Source organism: Nyctereutes procyonoides, unplaced genomic scaffold (assembly GCF_905146905.1).
Source record: "Nyctereutes procyonoides isolate TBG_1078 unplaced genomic scaffold, NYPRO_anot_genome, whole genome shotgun sequence".
Classification (NCBI taxonomy): Eukaryota; Metazoa; Chordata; class Mammalia; order Carnivora; family Canidae; genus Nyctereutes; species Nyctereutes procyonoides.
This window is the reverse complement of record NW_026575133.1, coordinates 223,654-243,612: the sequence shown is the minus strand read 5'-3', so window position 1 is coordinate 243,612 and position 19,959 is coordinate 223,654. Positions and strand designations below refer to the sequence as shown.

The 19,959-nt window shown below is 48.2% G+C and overlaps 1 protein-coding gene across 1 annotated transcript; it reads right to left on the bottom strand.

The window, feature by feature from the left end:
* Positions 1-919: 919 nt before the first annotated feature.
* On the bottom strand, positions 920-19,114 carry FFAR4 (free fatty acid receptor 4). Its single transcript, XM_055300166.1, has 3 exons — positions 18,546-19,114; positions 8,116-8,244; positions 920-1,702 (listed from the first exon to the last, which is right to left on the bottom strand). Exons 1-3 carry the CDS (start codon positions 19,110-19,112, stop codon positions 1,313-1,315), a joined length of 1,086 nt encoding a protein of 361 aa, XP_055156141.1. The 5' UTR covers positions 19,113-19,114; the 3' UTR covers positions 920-1,312.
* Positions 19,115-19,959: the final 845 nt, after the last annotated feature.

The window sequence follows — 19,959 nt, the reverse complement described above, 5'->3', positions numbered from 1 at the left end:
CTGCCCAGTCATTCAACCACTGTCAGGAGTCACCCATGAATCCTCTCTTCTCCCACATTCTGTATCCTGTCCATCAGTAAATCATGCTTGCTCTGTCTTCCCAAAGTCGTTTCAAGTTCCTTTCTCACAACTTCCATCTAAGGCTGCCCACCTCTGACTTACCTCTTTTTCTATTTCAGCAGCCACCTAACTGGTCTTGTTTTTTTCTTCCTCCTCAAAGTCCATTCTCTGCACAGCAGCCAGAGTAATACTGAAAGATATATATTAAGTTTCCAGTTGCAAACCTCCAGGGGTTGCCCACTGAATAGAATTAACTCCTTATGTGGCCTCCCAGACCCTATAAAGTCCAGGTTTGTACTTTCTCTGGTTTCAGTCAAGAGGCTCCAGTAGGGCGCCCCCTGTCCTGGCATTAAGGACAGATTGTAGCATAGAGGAAGTTCAGTCAATAGTTGCTTTGCCTACACCAACCTTCTTTCTGTCCCACAAGTATACCAGCGCCTTTGCACCAGGACCAGTGTCTGTAATGTCTGCAAAGCCCCATTCCCCTGGATTCAGATGGTTCGCTCCTTCTTATAGTTCACCTTTTGGCCCAAATACCATCCCCTAGAAGGGTCTTCCTAGACCCCTCTCAGCACCAAGAACACCAGCATGTGCTTAAGAGGCACCTGACAGGTGAATCAGTGGAAGGAATTGCTTGTGCCCTCACTTTGGATGTTTTGAGCCATCCTATCTCCTCTCTGGTTTCATGGATTTCATGACACAGCTTCTCCTAAAGGAGTCCATGGCATTTCTTTTTTTTCTTTTTTTTTTTCATTGCATTTCTTATAAGTGAAAAACGAAATCATCTTTAATTACTCTTTGGAAATTCCTCAAGTGCTTCACATTAGTGAATGGTCTTTAGGCCTTGCAAGTCCAGGGTGGAGGCCTATAGTGGCTGTGATCCTTCAGGGAGAAACCTGTGTCCTCGATCATTTCCAAAACTCATTCCAGAAACCAGCACAGTGTGGCTTTACATGTAAGTGATGTGATTGCTGAACAGTTATAAATAAAAATTTATTAAACTCAATCATATTGCAAACATACTGAAAAAGTTCATATTTAAAAGGAGCCCATAGCAAATTTTTATAAAGGGTAAAATTGTTAAACCTAATGATCACCCTTTAATTTACTGGTGCTATAAATATGTATTTGCATAGGTTATATTTTCTTAAAGCAGGCTACACTGATGTCATGCACCTGGAAATTAACTCCCTTTGAGAACATATCATGGCTTTCCAGAGGGTGATAAACTCTGCCTATAGAGAAAACTTAATTAGCTGTAAATAATTGACAGATCATTTCTTCTGACAGATGTATCTGTAAACATGGCTCCCTTTTCTGGGTAGAAGAAGCAGTGAAAAATTTTCCTCCATTCATTCCTAAACAGTGACATGTTATAGAGAATGGGGTTCAGGGCCGAGTTGGCAAACGTGAATGCCACCACCCAGAAGAAGAGGGATGGCCAGATGACCAAGTCTTGCTTGAAGTTCTGGATCAAGATGAGGAGGATGGTGATGATGATGGGGCTCCACATAATGAAGAAGGAGATCATGAGCAGGAAAAGCGTGCGGAAGAGCCGGAAGTCCTGCTGGGACACGCGGATATGGTGGCTCTCTGAGTAAGCTAGGTTCACCGTGAGCCTTTTCCTTGACGCCTTTGTGATCTGCAGGAACACAAAACAGAGTCACAGCCATGATTTACTGCAGGATGTTGGGGGTTTTGACTTTGGAGGAGCAAAGCAGCTAGCATTGGAAGCTGTCATCCCTGCTGCCCTGAGACAATTTGGCTTTGGGAATTTGTGTGGAGAGCACCTGTCTCAGAGCCTGGCAGCTGCCTGCACTTAGAATGTTCTGGGGAAAAGGGGCACCTGGCTGACTCCAAGGAAAAAAGGCAGAAAATCACCCGTATTGTAAAGAGAGTTGATGCAGAGAAGTGAAAAGGCTGAATTGTATGGTCTAGAAGAGAAACATGCAAGCAGAAACACATGGCTATGGTCCGACGCATCACCCCCGAGGTTATGGCATTAGGAGGTGATCAGGTTATGGGATCCAAGCCCTCACGAAGAGTGCCCTCAGGAAAGAATCCCGGGACAGCTCCCTCAGCCCTCTACCACAGACAAGGGGGCAGGCTGCAGCCTGGGGGAGGGCAGCCTCCTCCTCACCTCCCAGCCTCCATGACTCTGACAAATTCACTTCTGTTGTTTACAAGCCAGTCTGTGGTATTTTATGATGGCAGCCCGAACAGACTAAGACACACATTTTCCCTATTATTTCTTGAGAAGTAAGTCATTGTATAAGAGCAGTATGTGTTCAAGCTACAAACTCAAAACATTGTGGTACTGAAGCAGATCAAGTTAAAAATACAAGACCTGTAGCTTCCCGTACCCTCTGTTTCCACTCCCTGGCAGTTTGGTGGCAGGGGAGATGGCATGAGGGTGTGGCAAATCTGGGCAGAAAGGGAGCACTGAGCCCCTGTATTTGGTTCCTTTCCTTTACAGGAGCAATTGAGATGGATCCTAGTCTTGCCACAGGCCCTTGAAGTGGAGGAGTAGAGGCTGCTCATTTGCTGAGACAGCTGCTGCCAGGAGTCAGCCTGTGGCATTGGCCATTTGGGAATGATCCCCTGATCAGTAGGATCTGTTGGCACCACCACCAGCTACACGGAGATCAGGCACCATGACCAACAGGTGAGGACAGTCACCTCACAGTGGTGGGTGAGTAAGGGATGATTCCAACAGCAACCTCATCACTTGTGCTGCCCACATTGCCCTGCCAAGAAGGCTAGAGTCCCTCATATATTTGAATGATGTCAATATAAATTCATATTTATTGAGCACTTACTATGTGCCAGGCCCCATACATATCACTTGGCTTATCTCTTTACATTCTCCCAACAATTCTGTGACATACGTACTTCGATGACCCCCATTTTACAGATGAGAAAACTGAGGCTCAAACAGGTTAAGGAACTTGCCCAACAGCACCCAGCTAAGCAGTCGAAAAGCTGAACTTCAAACCTGGGGAGTCTGACTCCAGCCCATGCTTTTAATGTTAAACTAGTTCCTTCCTACCATCTACTATTTCTGCCACTGGAAATCCTTCTGCCTGGACTATCACTTCAAGCTCTAATGCCAGAAACACCAAGAAAGCTTCTTGGTTCATCTCCCACGTGACATCCTGCAGTGCTTTGTTTTGGGGACTCACATGGCCTGTGCTACATGTGCCATGTGGTAGGTGCTGAAGCATCATTGTCACCTCTGACCACCACCAGTCTGCAGGCTCCCGGAGGGCTGGGCAGCCCTGTGGCTTCTGTGGCCCAGAGCTCTACCAAGTGGCTGACAGTGACTGTGAGCCAGCAGACAGAGAAATGGGCTGACTCATGGTCCGAGTGGATAAGTGGTTTGGTCTATTTTTAGCACTGACTGGTGCCTCCATTTCCTCTGCCCATGATTTCCACGGCTTTCAGGGAGTGAGAAGAAAATGGGCTCATTATGATCAAATGTGGCTCCCTGCTGCTCCCCACCCCATGTTAGACAATAAGACTAGTTAACGTTTTTTTTTCCCCCCGGGCTTTAAAGGGCTTTAAAATGTCTCTGTTGGGCACCGGGGTGGCTCAGTGGTTGAGCATCTGCCTTCCGCTCAGGTCATGATCCCGGGGTCCTGGGATCGAATTCTGCATCGGGCTTCCAGCATGAAGCCTGCTTCTCCCTCTGCCTGTGTCTCTGCCTCTCTCTCTCTCTCTGTGTCTCTCATGAATAAATAAATACAATCTTAAAAAGGTAGGGGGGCACTTCTCAGGCCCATACATGGAAACTGAGTCAGAGGCAGTGCTGACAGGTAACAGGAAAGAAAGAGGTAGAGGGTAGAGTGATATGTCTTACGGCTTCAGATGATTTGCTAGTTGTGTCTCTATGAAAAGAGTTGATTAACATTGATGGTCATTTCATTTTACCGAGTTATGCTCTTGATGGAAGAATCTCAGTTGAAAAGCTGAACCAGTGACTCTGAGTTATGAGTATCTTCAGTGGGAGAGAGACACAAGCTATGAGGGGCTGTCCAGACACTCCAACTGCCTGGAAGCTTTCCTGCTCCCAAGTTACCTGCCTGGCAAACCCACAGGTCCAAAGTGAGGACAAATGTCATAGCCCTCCCAGGAAATGGGTGACAGTAAGTTTGGCTAGTGGGGTAGAAAGTAATTTTTTAAGTCTTATGTTTGCATTAGTGTGATTTTCAAAATCACAAGGTTAGATCTCTTTCAAATTAAAGTCTAGCAGCCTGTTTGAAATATTATCATATCTACATTATCTTCTTAATGTGTTAAACAATCCCCTGGGGCCTATCCAGCTCCAGACAAAACCAAGGCCCACAGTAGTCAAATGATTTGTCTAAGGTCACACAGTAATAAAGTCTGGAGTAGATCTGGGTCTTAGGACTTTTTGTTCAGTGATTTCCCCACTGCCCAAAAGGAAGAGGTACTATAGGCTCTTTCAATGTGACCCAAAGTTTGTCTTACTCACTCAGTGAGTATTTACTGAGCATCTATGATGAATAAGCTAGGCTCTGTACTCAGCATAGAGCTATGGCAGTAAACAAAACAAAGTCTCAGCCCTCCCTCATGGAGCTTGCATTCTAGTGGGCAGAACAGATGCTTCACAAATAAACACACACAAATGGAACATGACAGAGGTTGTAAGTGCACTCAAGAGAAATAAATCAGGGAAATAAAGGACAAGAGAGTGATGAGGAGGGTCTCTGGGGAAAAGCCTTTTGAACAGAGACCTTATGGAGTTGGGGGAGTGGCCCACACAGAAACTGGGGGAATAGAGATCCAGGAGACTAAATCATCCGTGCAAAGGCCCTGAGGCAACTGTGAGTTGGCATGTGTGAGGAACAGCCCCACAGCCAATATGGATACAAGAGAGGGCTAGAAGATGAGGTGAGGTGGCAGGCAGGGGCCAGATCATACGGGGTCTTAAGGTGAGGGCTTTGAGTTTTGCTCTAAGCGTGAGGGAAGTGATGGGACCTAAATTATATCTTTGAGGGGCACCTGGGTAGCTCAGTCAGTTAAGTATCTGCCTTTGGCTCAGGTCATGATCTAGGGTCCTGGGATCGAGCCCCAAGCCCTGCATCCAGCTCCCTGCTCCCCGGGGACCCTGCTTCTCCCTTTCCCTCAGCCTGCAGCTTCCCCCGCTTGTGCTCACACATGCGCTCTCTCTCTGTCAAATAAATAAAATATTTTTAAAAATTAATTATATCTTGGAGTCGTTACCCAGACAGAGCACTGTTTCCTGTGCTGTGCTGGGGTCTGTGGTGGGAAGCTGTGCTGGGGTCTGTGTTGGGAAGAACTGAAGGCTGCCCTTGGGTTTAGACCAAAGTATCCAGAAAGCAATGAACTGCAGTTTAGAGTCAGATCAGGGGCCTAGTGGGCTCTGAGAATGTTTCCACATGGGCCCTGGCCTGAGAAAAAGATCGAAAAGGGTGGGAAATCTGTCTGTGGAATAAGTCAATCTTCCCTCAGAAGGTGGCTGAGGAGTCTGAGGTGAGGTGCCAAGGGACAGACCCGAGCCTCCCGGCCTCCAGGGGACGCCCACAAAGGAGCCCTGCTCCAGCCCTGCTCTAGCCCTGGCCTCTTGCTCCTGCCATGCTCCCAATCTGGACCTGTGGTTTATTCACTCAAAAAACTCAACAGTACCTTTTCCCAGAATGCTCTGAGACAAGGGTCAGAGGGACAGTCTTGCCTAACACATAACAGCAGAAGTAGTTCACTCAGCCCCTGTGGCAGGCAGGCCATATCTCTGACGTATCTCCCAACAATCCTATGCTGTCAGAGTCATCGCCATTTCACAGATGAGGGAGCTGAGGTTCAGACCAGTAAATTGCCAAAGGCCACACAGCAAGGACTGAAAAAGCAGATTATTAAAAGAGCCCTTTCTTGTCTCCGTGTCTGCCTTCCACGGCCCTTTGTTCTTCCCTCTCCTTCCCCTCCTTTACTTCTTACATCCATGAAACACTCAACAGTGTGCCAAAGTTTCACACTGAGCCCCGGCACCAATGCATCTGGCCTATCAGGGATTCCTACCTGGGGCAGTGGTGCTGCTGTCTGTCTCCTCTTCCCTTTCCTGGACAAAAGCTCCTTCTAGATAAAGAAGGTGGCCTGCTCACTCTTGACCTATCTCCACTCTCCAACATAGAGCAGTTCTTTAACAAATGTCTGAGGAATCAAAATGTTGGCTCTCTGGGGCCAGATTGCCTGAGTTTAAATCCTGATACTGCTCTTGTGAGCTGTGTGATCTCTGGCAAGTTACTTAGCCTCTCTCTGCATTGGTTTTCTCATCTGTTAATTCTTAATAGGATTAAATGAATTAGTTCTGACACATTGTAAATACTACATAAATATTTGTTAAATAACTTTTAAAGAATTCATTCTACATTTATCTTCCTTTTTCCCTTACTCCCTTTTTTTTTTTTAAGGTATTAATGGCTAGTACTTACATAGCATTTACAAATGCCAGGCCCCCATTGCAAGCACTTTACAGACCTTAACTCCAGGCCTGAATCTGCCTTATGCCTTGAACAAGTCCCAGGGTGGGTGTCACTTAAGTGGGCCACAAGTCAACTGGTAGGGAAGAGTCTAGAGAAGAACATGGCTGGCCCTCTCCCAAAGGACCCAGGATTAGCAGACCCAGAGGGAAGTTGGCCTAGTTTTGGGTTCTGAGCAACTCAGAAGGTTACAGATCCTCAGCTGCCAAGAAAAGGCCATTAAAGTAGCCAGCTAGCAAGCAAGACCTACAGGGCCCCACTTCACGAAGTTTGTTTGCCAGATGACTTATAATATGTAATAAAAACCAAGATTCAACAGCTATAAACCTCTAAGAGGACTCAAGGTTTTGCATTAAACCTGAGATGAGCATGAACACATGCCATCTGCCTGTGCCTCTAAGAATGGGCTGCCTCAAGAGGTAGGAGAAAGGCTGGCAGGGTCCTTTTGATGGCCCTGGACACGCTCTCACTTCAAGGTAGAGATCAGGACAGCCCCGGTGGCATAGCAGTTTAGTGCCGCCTGCAGCCCAGGGTGTGATCCTGGAGACCCTGGATCGAGTCCCACGTCAGGCTCCCTGCATGGAGCCTGCTTCTCCCTCTGCCTCTCTCTCTCTGTCTCTCATGAATAAATAAATAAAATATTAAAAAAAAAAGGTAGAGATCATTTCCTGGTTCAGCGCACTTTCGAAAAGCACCTTCTCTGGGAGTGTGAGGTAGTGATGGGAAGGTCACATGAGCGGGCTTCTGGCAATGTTCTGTTTCCCATTTTTTTTTCTTGGACTGCTTCTAGCAGTGTGGTCAGCTTGTGAGGTGTGCATGTATGCTGGGTATGCTTTTCTGGATGTATATTATACTTCAATAAAAAGTTTTTAGAAGTGTACATTCTCCATCACTATATTGCTGTTTGTTATGGGGTGACAATGGACTCAACCCAAAAGCCCATAAAATACATTATGTCATATCCGTATGATGGAAGACCAAGAAACCATTAAAAATAATGAGGCAGAGATATAAAAACAAATATGGAAAGATATTACAATATAGTGTTAAGCCAAAAAAGGAAATTACAAATAATGTTATCTCAAATCTGAAACAAACAAGCATTGGGTTGAATGCATAGCGTATAGTTGATATTTGACCATTTTATATGGTGTATTTTATATACATATAACATATATACATACACACAGCTAAAAGCATGTATACAGGTAAATTTATAAAAAAAATAACCCGAAAAATGTACTTTGAACTGTTAACAGCAGGAGTAGATGTTTAGTTTCTGTGATACATTTCTATATGTCTTTAATTTTTTATAATGAGCTTTGTGATCTGCTAAATAATAAAATAACAATCATAAAGACATAACTTAAAAAAAATACCAAACTCTTGCCCCTCACTGTTGCAGAGTGGACCTAGACAGAAAGCCAGGATTGGACTGGCATGAACTCTAAGGTAACTTTTGACCTGGAAGGTTGATTCCAACTGAAACATTCCAAGCCTAAGTGGAGTTCAGCTGTGGCACTGGAAGCACACATACCTGTAAAATTTTGGAGTAGCTGATCACAATGAGCAATCCTGGTACCAAGAAGTTCAAAGTAACAAACGACACGTCCCAGGAGATTTCTCCGGCAACACTGGGCCAAGCCAGTGTGCAAATCAGAATTTCCTAGTTACAAGAAGGAAGAGAAGAACATCATTTAAATGGTGGCTGCTTGTTTGGCTCTGGCTCAGTCCCAGTAGGAGGGTGCTCGACACTGTTACACTGTGCTGTTACCATTACACAACTAGGATGACAAGAAATCTCAGCATATAGGATGCCTGGGTGGCTCAGCATCTGCCTTCAGCATGATCTCCAGGTCCTGGGATTGAGCCCTGCATCAGGCTTCCTACTCTTCTGGGGAGTGGGGAGTCTGCTTCTCTCTCCCTCCCTCTGTTCCTCCCTACCACTTGTTCTCTCTCTCACAGTCATCAATCAATCAATCAATCAATCAATCTGTCTATCTCAGCATCCCTCCCCCTGCCCACACAAACACACCTACAAACCATTTCTCTCTGACCCTCGGAATAACCACAGTTATTATTCCCATTCTCCAGGAGATGCAACGGAGTCTCAGGCGCACTGGTAATAGTTGGAGTTAGTTCCCAAGCCCAGTGCTCTGTCTGCTTCCCTGGACTTAGCTGCCTGAGAGCCCTTGAGCCTTCTTTTGCAAGTTCCTCATTTTACAGGAGACAACCTGAACCCTAAGAGGTTACATAGATTGGAAGTGCAGGTTGTACTCAAGCATGTAAAAACAGGAACAAAGTTTCAGTGCTCTCCCACTGGTACTGCTGAAAGCACCAGGAACCATGTCAAGGCACTGAGTGTTTGTTGGGGAGCCGTGCAAGTGTCTAAAAAGTGTCCAGTTGTATCCAAGAAATCCATGGCTTACTCCAAGGTGTAATTGTGCCCAGACTTGAAAGCTCTATCCTCCTGTGTCTCTCCTCCAGAAGAGCATGCTACAGCCCCACAGAATCCCGCATCGTTTGAGATATAAAACCACTGGAATGGGGTGGAAAAGCCTGGTTTGTGACCTTGCTGGTGTCAGTATGTTGTGCTGGATTCCAATGTTTGACACTAATTACAAACCTCAAAACACGGTGGGGACCCTATTACATAGTTATTAGTAGCTGCTGCAACAACTTCCTCCAAGGAATAAACAGATCAATGAAAATTTTGAGATCTGTCTGTCTCCCCTCCCAAACACAAATTTCCCCTGACTGCTTGACTGTAGGAACAAAACTGCTTAGAAACCAAGTTGCCCTGGGGCACTTGGGTGGCTCAGTAGTTGAGCATCTGCCCTTGGCTCAGGTAGTGATCTTGGGGTCCTGGGATCGAGTCCTGCATCAGGTTCCCCACAGGGAGCCTGCTTCTCCCTCTGCCTATGTCTCTGCCTCTCTGTGTAAATACTCACGCGTAAATACATAAAATCTTAAAAAAAAAAAAGAAAAAAAGAAAAAAATGAAACCAAGTTGCCCTAAACCCTTCTGGACACGTAGAACAGACTTTTAAGAGCACATTCTGTGTAAAACATTATTGACTTTTGGTGGACAAGGCATCATAACCAATTGTAGTAGAATGATAGAAAGATTTCTAGCATCACTCATTCATTCATTCAGCCAGTACTTGTTGAATGCTACACTAAGCCAGAGCAAATAACTTTTATCACATATATCATAATTGTGTGCTCAAACCCAAAATGCAAACAGTTACTTCTTTTCCTATTCAGTATTAACAGAAAATAGTAAATCTGATAGTCACTGAACAATTTTTCTATTCCGGGAAGCACTTTACATACATTATCTCATTGAAATGTTCCCAACAGCCATATTGAAATGCATATTATTATTTTTCCCGTTACACAGAGGATAAAACTAAGGCTTAGAAACATCCTCCTAAAACAAGTCTAAGACACTAAGAGTGTAGTTTTTTTTTAAATTTAAATCCAATTATTTAACATATAATGTATTATTAGTTTCAGAGGCAGAGGTCAGTGATTCATCAGTCTTATATAACACCCAGTGCTCATCACATCACGTGCCCTCCTTTAATGTCCATCACCCAGTTATCCCATTCCCCCACTCCCTTCCCCTTGAGCAAACCTCAGTTTGTTTCCTATGATTAAGAGTCTCTTATGGTTTGTCTCCTCTCAGATTTCATCTTGTTTTATTTTTCCCTACCTTCCTCTATGATCCTGTTTTGATTCTTAAATTCCACATGAGTGAAATAATATGATAACTGTGTTTCTCTGATTAATCTTTTTCCACTTAGCATAATACCCTCTAGTTCCATCCATGTCAAATGGCAAGATTTCATTTTTCTGATGGCTGAGCAGTGTTCCATTGTATATATACACCACACCTTCTTTCTCCATTCATCTGCTGATGGACATCTGGGCTCTTTCCATAGTTTGGCTATTGTGGACATTGTCGCTATAAACATTGGGGTGCAGGTGCCCCTTTGGATCATGACATTTGTACCTCATAGTGCAATTGCTGGGTCATAGGGTAGCTCTATTTTCAACTTTCTGAAGAATCTCCATACTGTTGTCCAGACTGACTGAAGGTGTAGTTCTTTTTAATCATATAATATCTTCCCCACAGAGCTAAGTGGTTATAAAAGAAATACAGGGACTTACTAAGAAAACTCAAAGGCAAATCAAGCAGGGAAGAATGCTTTAATCATATTTGTACCTTGAAAGGGGCGGTGAGAATGTTGCTTCCCTTTCCTATTTTGTTTAGATGGTTCACAAATGTACTAGTAATTCTTTTTTAAAAAACATTTTATCTATTTATTTATGAGATACACACAGAGAGAGGCAGAGACATAGGCAGAGAGAGAAGCAGGCTCTCTGTGGGGAGCCTGATGCAGGACTCAATCCCAGGACCACGGGATCACGACCTGAGCCAAAGGCAGATGCTCAACCACTGAGCCAAAGTAATTCCAAAAACTTGTTCTTCCATCCCCATCCCTACTGTCCACACCTGAGGGGGGAAAGTTTATTAGATCTTTATACATCATGTGATTGGAAAGATATTGGTGTCTCTCAAGGATCTTCTGAATCTTGGCAGTGTGGTAATGGTCTTTAGATAATCATTGCAGCTTCACTGGTACTCAGATCTCTACCCACCATGCTCTCATTCAACAATACTGGTGGGCAACACATACCAGCAAATATGCTGAAGCAGTGATCAGAAGAGACAGACTCCATCCCTGAGTGTGCCTTGATCTCTGATTCCTATATTTGAGATAGGAAAATGTATAGGGAGGGCAGAAAAACAGATCCCAGAACCATTTCTGAAGCCCCCCAAGGGACCCAACTCTTTCAAAAGCCTTTTACAGAATATCTGCCAAAATCTCTCCATGCTTAACACGATTTTGTAGAGGAATGTGTAATGATAGAGCCAGATATTCTCTCTACAATTGGAGCAAAAAAGTAGATCCCTAAACAATCTGCCTGCATTAGCCCCATGCTGTTGAAGAAAATGTGTGGGTGTGAACTAACAGATATACACCAGTGCGCACTACCCCTCACATACGTGTAGAAAAAAGACTGGAAGGATACATTCCAGAAAACTGCCTGTTCTCGGTGGGACTCCCCTGGGACTCAAGTTATTTTTGCTCTTTTGGCTTATCTGAATTTTCTAGAATGTGCCTATATTATTTTATAAGAGCAAAAAAAAATGGCGATACAAGTTAATTTTTAAAAGAAGTGCTGATCAAACATGAAACATAGATTACCGTGATAGTTCAGCTATTTTTTTCAACAAAAGCAATGAACTCATCCAGGAAGTTCCTCCCATTTCATGACTCTGGTGAAGACGTTCCTTTACCTTTTGATTTGTGGCACTCACTCCAGGCACGAGGTGTGATAAGGAAGTCAGGTGAGCACAGCGCCCCCATGCCTGACAGAAGAGACCGTGGCTGGCCGGTGGGGACTGGATGACTGATTTATGTGCTCTTTCGAAAGCTTTCTGTGGTATCACAGGTTGAGTGCAGTGTTTATTCTCATTAAAAAATGTAACAACAGGCACCAGGCCCACAGGCAGAGAGCTGGTCTGGTATTATAATAGTGTTTTTGTGGGAAAATCCAACTGACTTACATTATTTTGATTCTAGTATTCTCTCCTGGGCTGTGACTCAGGGGGGGACCGCATGGCTGTGAGACAGCTCTGGAAGGTGAAGACATGAGTCTTATTCTCTGTATTTTTCTGCATGTTTGAAGTGCTTCCTGATTTAAAAAAGGAAATTTGAGGGCAGCCCGGCTGGCTCAGTGGTTTAGTGCCGCCTTCAGCCCAGGGCCTGATCCTGGAGACCCTGGATCGAGTCCCATGTTGGGCTCCCTGTGTGGAGCCTGCTTCTCCCTCTGCTTGTGTCTCTACCTCTCTCTCTCTCTCTCTCTCTCTGTCTCTCATGAATAAATAAATAAAATCTAAAAAAAAAAAAAAAAAAAAAGGAAATTTGAAAAGCCAAAGCGCTAGGCCTGCTTTGTTACTGAGCTCCAGAAGCAGAGCTGGCCAGGTCAAAGACTGTCCTTCAATTGCTGTGTTCAACCACTCACTGACTCCCGCCCTGGTGGCTGCACCACCATGAGGCCACAGTGAGAAGGCGCAAGGTGAGCCTGCCCTCAAGAAGGCTCTGATGTGCTCAGGGAGAGAGAGAAGCACTAAGAAACTTCACCACAGGGCAGTGAGCCGGTGGTGCCCAGAGCGAGAGGGGACAGGAGAGCACGTCACAGAGGAAGTGGCATCCCGGAGGGGTGGTGTTCGCTATGCCTGGAGGGATGAGGCCGCAGTCAGGAAAACGGGAAGGCTGGAGCTCGGCATCAGGACCAGCAGGCATGAAGGCAGGAGGCCACATACAAGGAGGCCACATACAAGGGTATGTGTGGCTAAGGGTGACTTGTATCCCCATCCCAACCACCACCTCTCCCTGGCAACCTCATCCATTTCCATGGCTTCTTTTCCAAGATGCCACTGCTTTTTCCAGCCCTGTCTTCTCCTGAACCCCAGACTAGCCCCTGCACCCTGAGGACATCTCTGAAGGATGACTCACAGGCATATCAAGCTCCCATGTCCCATCCTGGAAGGCTCTACCTCCTGCCATCACTGGCTCAGGGCATGGAGTCACCATTCCCTGTGCTGCTGGCGACCTGAGTAAGGGCCTTCTGCCCTCTTCTCCCTCTCTCCCTACTCAGAGTGGACCTTTAAGTTCTGCCCTAATAGCTATCCAACACATCCACGTGTTGGATATCTCATTCTCACAGGCCCACCCTCCCAGGCCAGGCCATCTCTCTCCTACCAAGTCCAGACTCCCTAAAGGGGCACAGCCGGCCCTCCTCCAGCTGGCCCCACCAACCCTGCCCACACCATGTCTTGCCAACACGTGGGCTATTTCCTCTGCCTGTAATATCCCTCCAGGTTCCCACAACCATGTCTAGCTCGCTGCCTTTCATCTTCACCCTCAGCTGAGATACCACTCATTCTCTTCTGAGAAGACTCCCCTGTGGAAGGGACATCTACCTATAGGCACTGCTCAAAAGCTGACCCCTCTCCACCCTGGCTGACTTATCTGCAAATGCCACCCGACTCCAGCTGGTTCCTGTCAGCTTCTCTAATGATGTCTCTTGGAGTACCCCTGAGGATCCTTTTGGTTTTTGTTTATTTGTTTGTTTTGAGATGTACCTCGTTATTTATTGCTATTTTTGATCTTTTTCCAAGCCAGTTCTTTGTTTATTTTTTAAAAGATTTTATTTATTTGAGAGAGAGAGAGAGAGAGTGCACACAGAGGAAGAAATAGACTCCCTGCTGAGCAGAGAGCCCCACGTGGGGCTCAATCCCAGGACCCAGAGATAAGATGCTTAACAGACCGAGCCACCCAGGGGCTCCTGAGGATCCCTTTGTAAACCATTCTCCCTCTTCCAACTCTTCAAGCAAAATGGAAGACTTTGAGATCACTTTAAGGCAGTGGGAATCCCAGTGGATATACCCTTGTCTCCCCACTTCCTAAAAGAAAAGAAAGAACACATCAATGCAAGAGATGAACTTTCTTCTATCGTAAAGATATCCTCTGGGGATGCTCTAAGTGGCTCAGTGGTTGAGTGTCTGCCTTCAGCTCATGGCATGATCCCAGGGCCCTGGCGTCGAGTCGAGTCCCACATCCGGCTCCCCACGGGGAGCCTCCTTCTCCCTCTGCCTGTGTCTCTGCCTCTCTCTCTGCGTCTCTCATGAATAAATAAATAAAATCTTTAAAAAAATGAAGATATCCTCTAATAGTAGCAAAGGCAAGCAAACTTGTGTTTATCACCTCAGCCAGTTTACACTCAGCAGAGACATGACGGCACTCTGGTCTGGTATTAAACTAGGGCAGGCCGAGTGGGAAGGTAGGGGGCTCCTAAGGAAGTGTGAATTCATGGGAAACACCACGGGGAGGAGCATAGACTCAGGCTATATTCTGTTCCATCCCCTGACTGCTCCGTGACTTTAGGCACATCCCCCTTCGGAAAATGAACACACAAACACCTATTTGTAGGGTTTCTGTGAGAACCACACGGTGCCACGGTTTCAGGCCATCTACATTGTCGATACATGTACCTCTTTGCACAGGACGGTGTCTCGGTCATGTGACTCATGGTGAGGGCAGCGTGGAGGGGTGCTCAGTAAACGTTTGTGGAATGAACGGGCAGCAGCACATTCTGGCCAGGGTGGACAGTCCCCCGCAACCTGCCGATGAGGGTCAGTGTCCTGCCATGGCCACAGCACACACAGGCAGGAATCCTGTTGGAACAGGCTGAATTGACCTGGCAGAGATGTCTGTGTTGCTGCCATGTGCCCACCTTCTTAAAATGACAGTCTCTTATTTTACAGCAATCAGAAGAATCACACTATTTAAGGAATCTTTAAAATACTTATAACCGAAGATAAGGAAACTAATAATAGCTGGCAATTCTTGAGTGCTTAACTGTGTATGTGCCAGGTGTTGGCTCACGTACTGAGCATTAGTCCCCACGGCAATCCTATAAGGTTACAGTGTTCCCATGTCCATTCTGGAGATAAGGAAAGGAGGGCATAGAGGTGGGGACCACTTGCCTCTGTCACATGGCCCCTAAGTGGCAGAGATAGGATTCAGACTCAGAATGCTGGACCCCAAAGCCCATACTCCTAAAACCAAATTGTTTAGCATTTTTAGCACGTCAATCATTTCATCCTCCCTTCAGAGAAGTTTTAGAGAGGTGGTCACCTGGACTGCTGGGCACCCAAGTGTCCAAATGGACAAGGCTACTCATGCTCCTGTTTTGGGGACCTGGGGGGGCACCCTAATTGGTAGGAAGCTCTGAGAGGCCCTGTTTCCCTGGCCAGCGCTTCTTCAGCAGAGGCAGCCAGCGTGTGTGTTCAGGGTTAGTGAGCTCCCTCAGCTGGTGGTTTGGGTAGGAAAGTATCCCTCACCTAAAACCTCCGTATTCAGTGGCCAAGTGGGAAGGGGCAGGCACAGTCTACAGACAGGAAGCTGGGAACAGAGGATTAAGAAAACAAGCTTTTGCTAATTTTAAATGTGAGACTCTGTTCTGTCTAGCCTAGATCCTTCTCTGTCTCTTTTTTAAAATGGCCACACTCCTTTTTCTCCCCATTTTCTCCTTCTTTTTAACTTATTTCTTCAATCCCTAAGCCTCAGCTTGCTCACCTATAAAATGAGTTGTTTCCTGTGGGCTCCGTTCACAGCCCTTGAGGAAGAGGAAAGTTTTTCTGTTCCTTGGCTTATTGGCAGAGGCATGTGGCAGGAGTGCAGGTGGGGAAAAGACAAAGGGGTTGGAGAGTTCGAAAGGACCATCTGGCTTTTCATTACAGGCTCCCTGGCCCCACTTCTACTAATTTCAGGGAAGAGGGCTCCTGCAGCCACCTCACCTAACCCCCAATTTTCTGAAGTGTTCTCCAATGGCTTCGTCCAATTCCTCTCCAAAGGCTCTTAGAACCAAGGAGTTGTTTCTGCTTTAGGACAAGAGGGGTCTGCATGCCCGGCCCCAAGGGACACTGAGGAAAAGCCACCACAACACAAGTCTCCCTGGAAGCACCTTGCAGTATAGCTCTGGTCATCCCAGAAGTGCTGTAGGGGGCTCCGACACAGACACCCTACCGGAGGTGAAATACAGAGTGACAAAACAAGAGGAGCCCCCATCTGCATGAAGGCCTTCTCGCTCAAACAGCCACCTGTGTCCAAGCAGGCGAGCAGTTTTAGTCTGGGCTTTTGGCTGGGAGGGGACAAGAGCCTCGCTTCTTTTAGTGTTATTTGTCAGTCAAGTATAAGTGTACCTAAAACAATTGTAAAAGGGAGGGGCACAAGGTACATGTTTGGGAACATAAGATACCCTAAAGACATATTCTATTTGATCTTTAATTTCCCAAGTGTCATTTTTTTCTGTAAGAAAAAAAAATGAGGAAACGTCCCTCAAGGTCTATGAAAAAAGAAACACCATGATTCAGTGAGATAGTAACTTAAGAGATCAAAGACTGGTAGGAGAACCTGGCCTCCAGCTGGTCCAGCGGCTCTGCGGTGAGGCCTGGTCTTTCGCTTATTTTAGAAGTATCTGGGTGACCCACCTTGATTCTCAGGGATATCTGGGCTGAGGAGGACAGGCTTGCCCACTAGGTTGGGGTCCTTGGCTGCTATGCCAGTGGCACCCCACCAACTCAGCTGAGCCCAGCTGTCCTGGCCCCGGTACGGGGGGCATGGCCACAGGCTTACATTTTCTTTGATCAAGTGCCACATGCCGGACATAATTCCTGCTTATTAGTCATTCAAGGCCTTCAAACAAAACAAAACAATCAAACAAAAACCTCACAACGTATTCCATGCAAAAAGTAACCTATTAGGAAAGAGACTTTTAGGTCTGACTTGTGTTAAAAGGGAAAAAAAAAAAAAAGATACTGCTTACACAGGATGCAGACTTCTCCCCTCACCCCTGGAAAAGGTCTGTGTGGGACACTGATCTGGGGAAACCCCCAGAGAAGCCCACCTCTGCTTCCCTGCTCAAGAGGACTACCCAAGAGGGCATCCTCTGGCCAGAGTTCTCTAGCAGAAAGCCTTCCCCAGGCCCCATCTTATTCTCGTGCCCTTCCATCTTCTCATTCCCTTCTGGTCACTGAGCAGACCTCTCTTTGGGGCTGTGGTTTGTGACAGTGTTGCTCAGGCCAGGAAACCAGTGAGTTGTAGAGAAAGGGAAACCAGCTTAGGGCAGACGCCCCCACAGCCCCACCCTCACCCCAGAGGCTGTCCCCAAGACAGGATGTGTGCCTTCCTTTGGGTCGCACAGACGTCTGTCCTTTCTCTGTCCCTTCCCATGAGGTGCAGAAAACCTAACACACTGGGATGACAGCCAGAACCACGGGCCACCGTCTTCGACCAGGCCCACATCCAGGCTCCGGTCCCGAACTGAATCTTGGCGTGCAAACTCTGCAAGAGCGCAGCAGGGCAGCAACAGGGACAGCCCTGGACTGCGATGCCAGACCTCAGAACTGGAGTGGACCCGAGCCAGTGTCATGAACTGTCCACAGAACCTTTTTTTTTTTTTAACATCATGGATCCCCCACAAAGCTCCTAATGACAACTGAACACACTGCTCAGAATAAAGCTCATCTGCCAGCTTCTGGAATCTGCCGAACATTTTTGGCACCCAGGATACTCTGAAGCCACCCATCATCCAAGGCTCCCAAGGTAGAGAAGATCCTGTGTTCTAGTTTGATCCTTCTGTCTTGCAGTTGGAAAAACTGAGGCTCCGGGGAAGGATCCCAACACCCCTAGTGGCAGCACTGGGCTTAGGTCCCTGGGTCTCTGATGTGTGTTCTCCCTGGCTCTACCCGCAGGTTCTCAGAGCACCAGGACCCTCACCCGGCCCACAGGAAAGTGCTGAGCGCGATCTCAGCTCCTCCTCGCACTGAGGGTGAGATGCCCTGAGCAAGTCATGCCCCTGCGTGCCTCAGCTTCCTCACTGGAAAAGTGGACGTGTGCCAGGAAGAGTGCTGCAGCAGCAGCAGAGAGAATTCTCCGAGAAAGCAGCATTCAGTCTACAGCAATGCGATTAGCCACCCCGGAGCCTGGAGGTTCCATCTGGCTGGCTCCCACGTTCCCGTTATTGCACGAACCTCAAAATAAAGAGTGCACTTTGCAGGCGTTTGGAGGACTCCACTTGAAAAGGTTTTGGAGGGCCTTCACGGGGCCTGCGTCGCTGCAGTGACATTTAAGTGCCAACACTTCAAAGCACCGGGCACAGCGACACAACGGGCAGATAGAGCAAATGGCCCGTGATTGTCCTGTTGTTTTGTTACCCTTTATCCCGGGTCACCGTTCCCTCGGGATCCTCGCCCGCCAGCCCGCCAGCCCGCCAGCCCGCCAGCCCGCCCCAGGCGCCTGCCGGGCGCGCACAGCCCGGCGCTCACCTGGTCGCGGCCGGGGAGCCGCTGGGGGACGACGTGGAAGAAGACGCAGAGCGGCAGCGCGGCGAGCGCCGAGTAGCCCCAGATGAGCGCCAGCAGCGCGGCCCTCGCCCGCCGCCCCAGGCCCCGCGTGCCCCGCTGCAGGCGGACGATGCACACCACGCGCTCCAGGCTGACGGCCGCCAGGGTGAGGATGGTGACGCTGCCGCTCAGGCTCATCACGTAGAAGAGCAGGTGGCAGGCGGCCGGGCCCAGCAGCCAGGCCTCGGTCCATCGCACGGCCAGCACGGGCGGGATGGCGCTGGCGAAGAGCAGGTCGGCGCAGAAGAGGTTGAGCACCAGGCAGGCGGTGGTGCCGCGGCGCCGTCGGCGCGCCACCAGCACCAAGGCGCACACGTTGCCCAACAGCGACACCGCGAAGATGAGCGCCAGCGCGCCCGTCTCCACGGCGGTCAGCGCCAGCCGGTGGTCGCCCTTGGCGTCGGAGAAGAAGGGGAAGCGGGTGCGGTTGGCCCGCTCCGGGCTGCGCGGGGACCCGGCGCCCGCCGCCTGCGCGCACTCGGGGGACATGCCCGGCGCCCGGCGGCCCGCAGCCGAGTGGGGCGCGCCTCGGGGAGGCGACCGAGCGCCAAGGCGGGGAAGGGGGAGGGAGGCGGTTGCGACACGTCCCCCGCCCCCCGGGAGCGCCGGCGCCGGGCGTTACGAGCCGAGGCCGGGCGCGCGGGAACGAGGAAGTGCCGGGCTCGCGGCGGCCGGGCGGAGGCTGGCGCCCCCGGGCTCCTGGGGAGCGCCCGCGGGCCGGGAGGACGCACGCGAGAGCCCCGGCAGCCCTGCAGGGCGCCCCGGGTCCCACCGACCTCCGGGGGCCCAGCGTGTGCGACACCCTCAATCCACCGATTTAAGTAAAAATGGATTTCGGAGCGTCGGGGCCGGACTTCGGAGAGCTGCGTGCTTCGGGCTTCATCGGAGAAGCCCCGCGCCCTAGGGGCAGACTCCAAAGCCCTTGGCAATGGGCGCGGGCCTTCTTGGGGGAGAAGGGTCCGTTGTTTTATCTTTGCTTAGCAACAGGTGACCTTAGCTGGATTCTTTTATTTCTCCGTTACCCAGGTTTTTTGTTTTTTGTTTTTTGTTTTTTTTCACCTGTAGAATGCGAATAAGATATCTCCCTGGGTAATCGTGAGGCTCATATGGAGAGATTAACACTTGGCCTCTAGTGATTGCCCCTGAAATGTCATCAGTTATTAGTCACTATAGAAAATGTATGTGAACTTTGCATTCTGAGCAACGATACAAAAATGCTTTCACGTAAAAAGAGTGGGGTCCCAAAAATCTTGAAGAAGCTTGACGCCCCAGAAAGACAGACACGCCAAGATTTTCAGGTATAGCTACAGGCCGGGAATGTGTCTCTGACACCACA

Bases quoted from the DNA above. Each gene is read 5' to 3' on its own strand.
- FFAR4 (XM_055300166.1), bottom strand. From the start codon at position 19,112: ATGTCCCCCGAGTGCGCGCAGGCGGCGGGCGCCGGGTCCCCGCGCAGC. The intron at 8,245-18,545 runs GTGAGCGCCGGG...TCTTGTAACTAG, and splicing joins GGCTCCCCGGCCGCGACCAG to GAAATTCTGATTTGCACACT. The intron at 1,703-8,115 runs GTATGTGTGCTT...GTGTTCCTGCAG, and splicing joins GCTACTCCAAAATTTTACAG to ATCACAAAGGCGTCAAGGAA.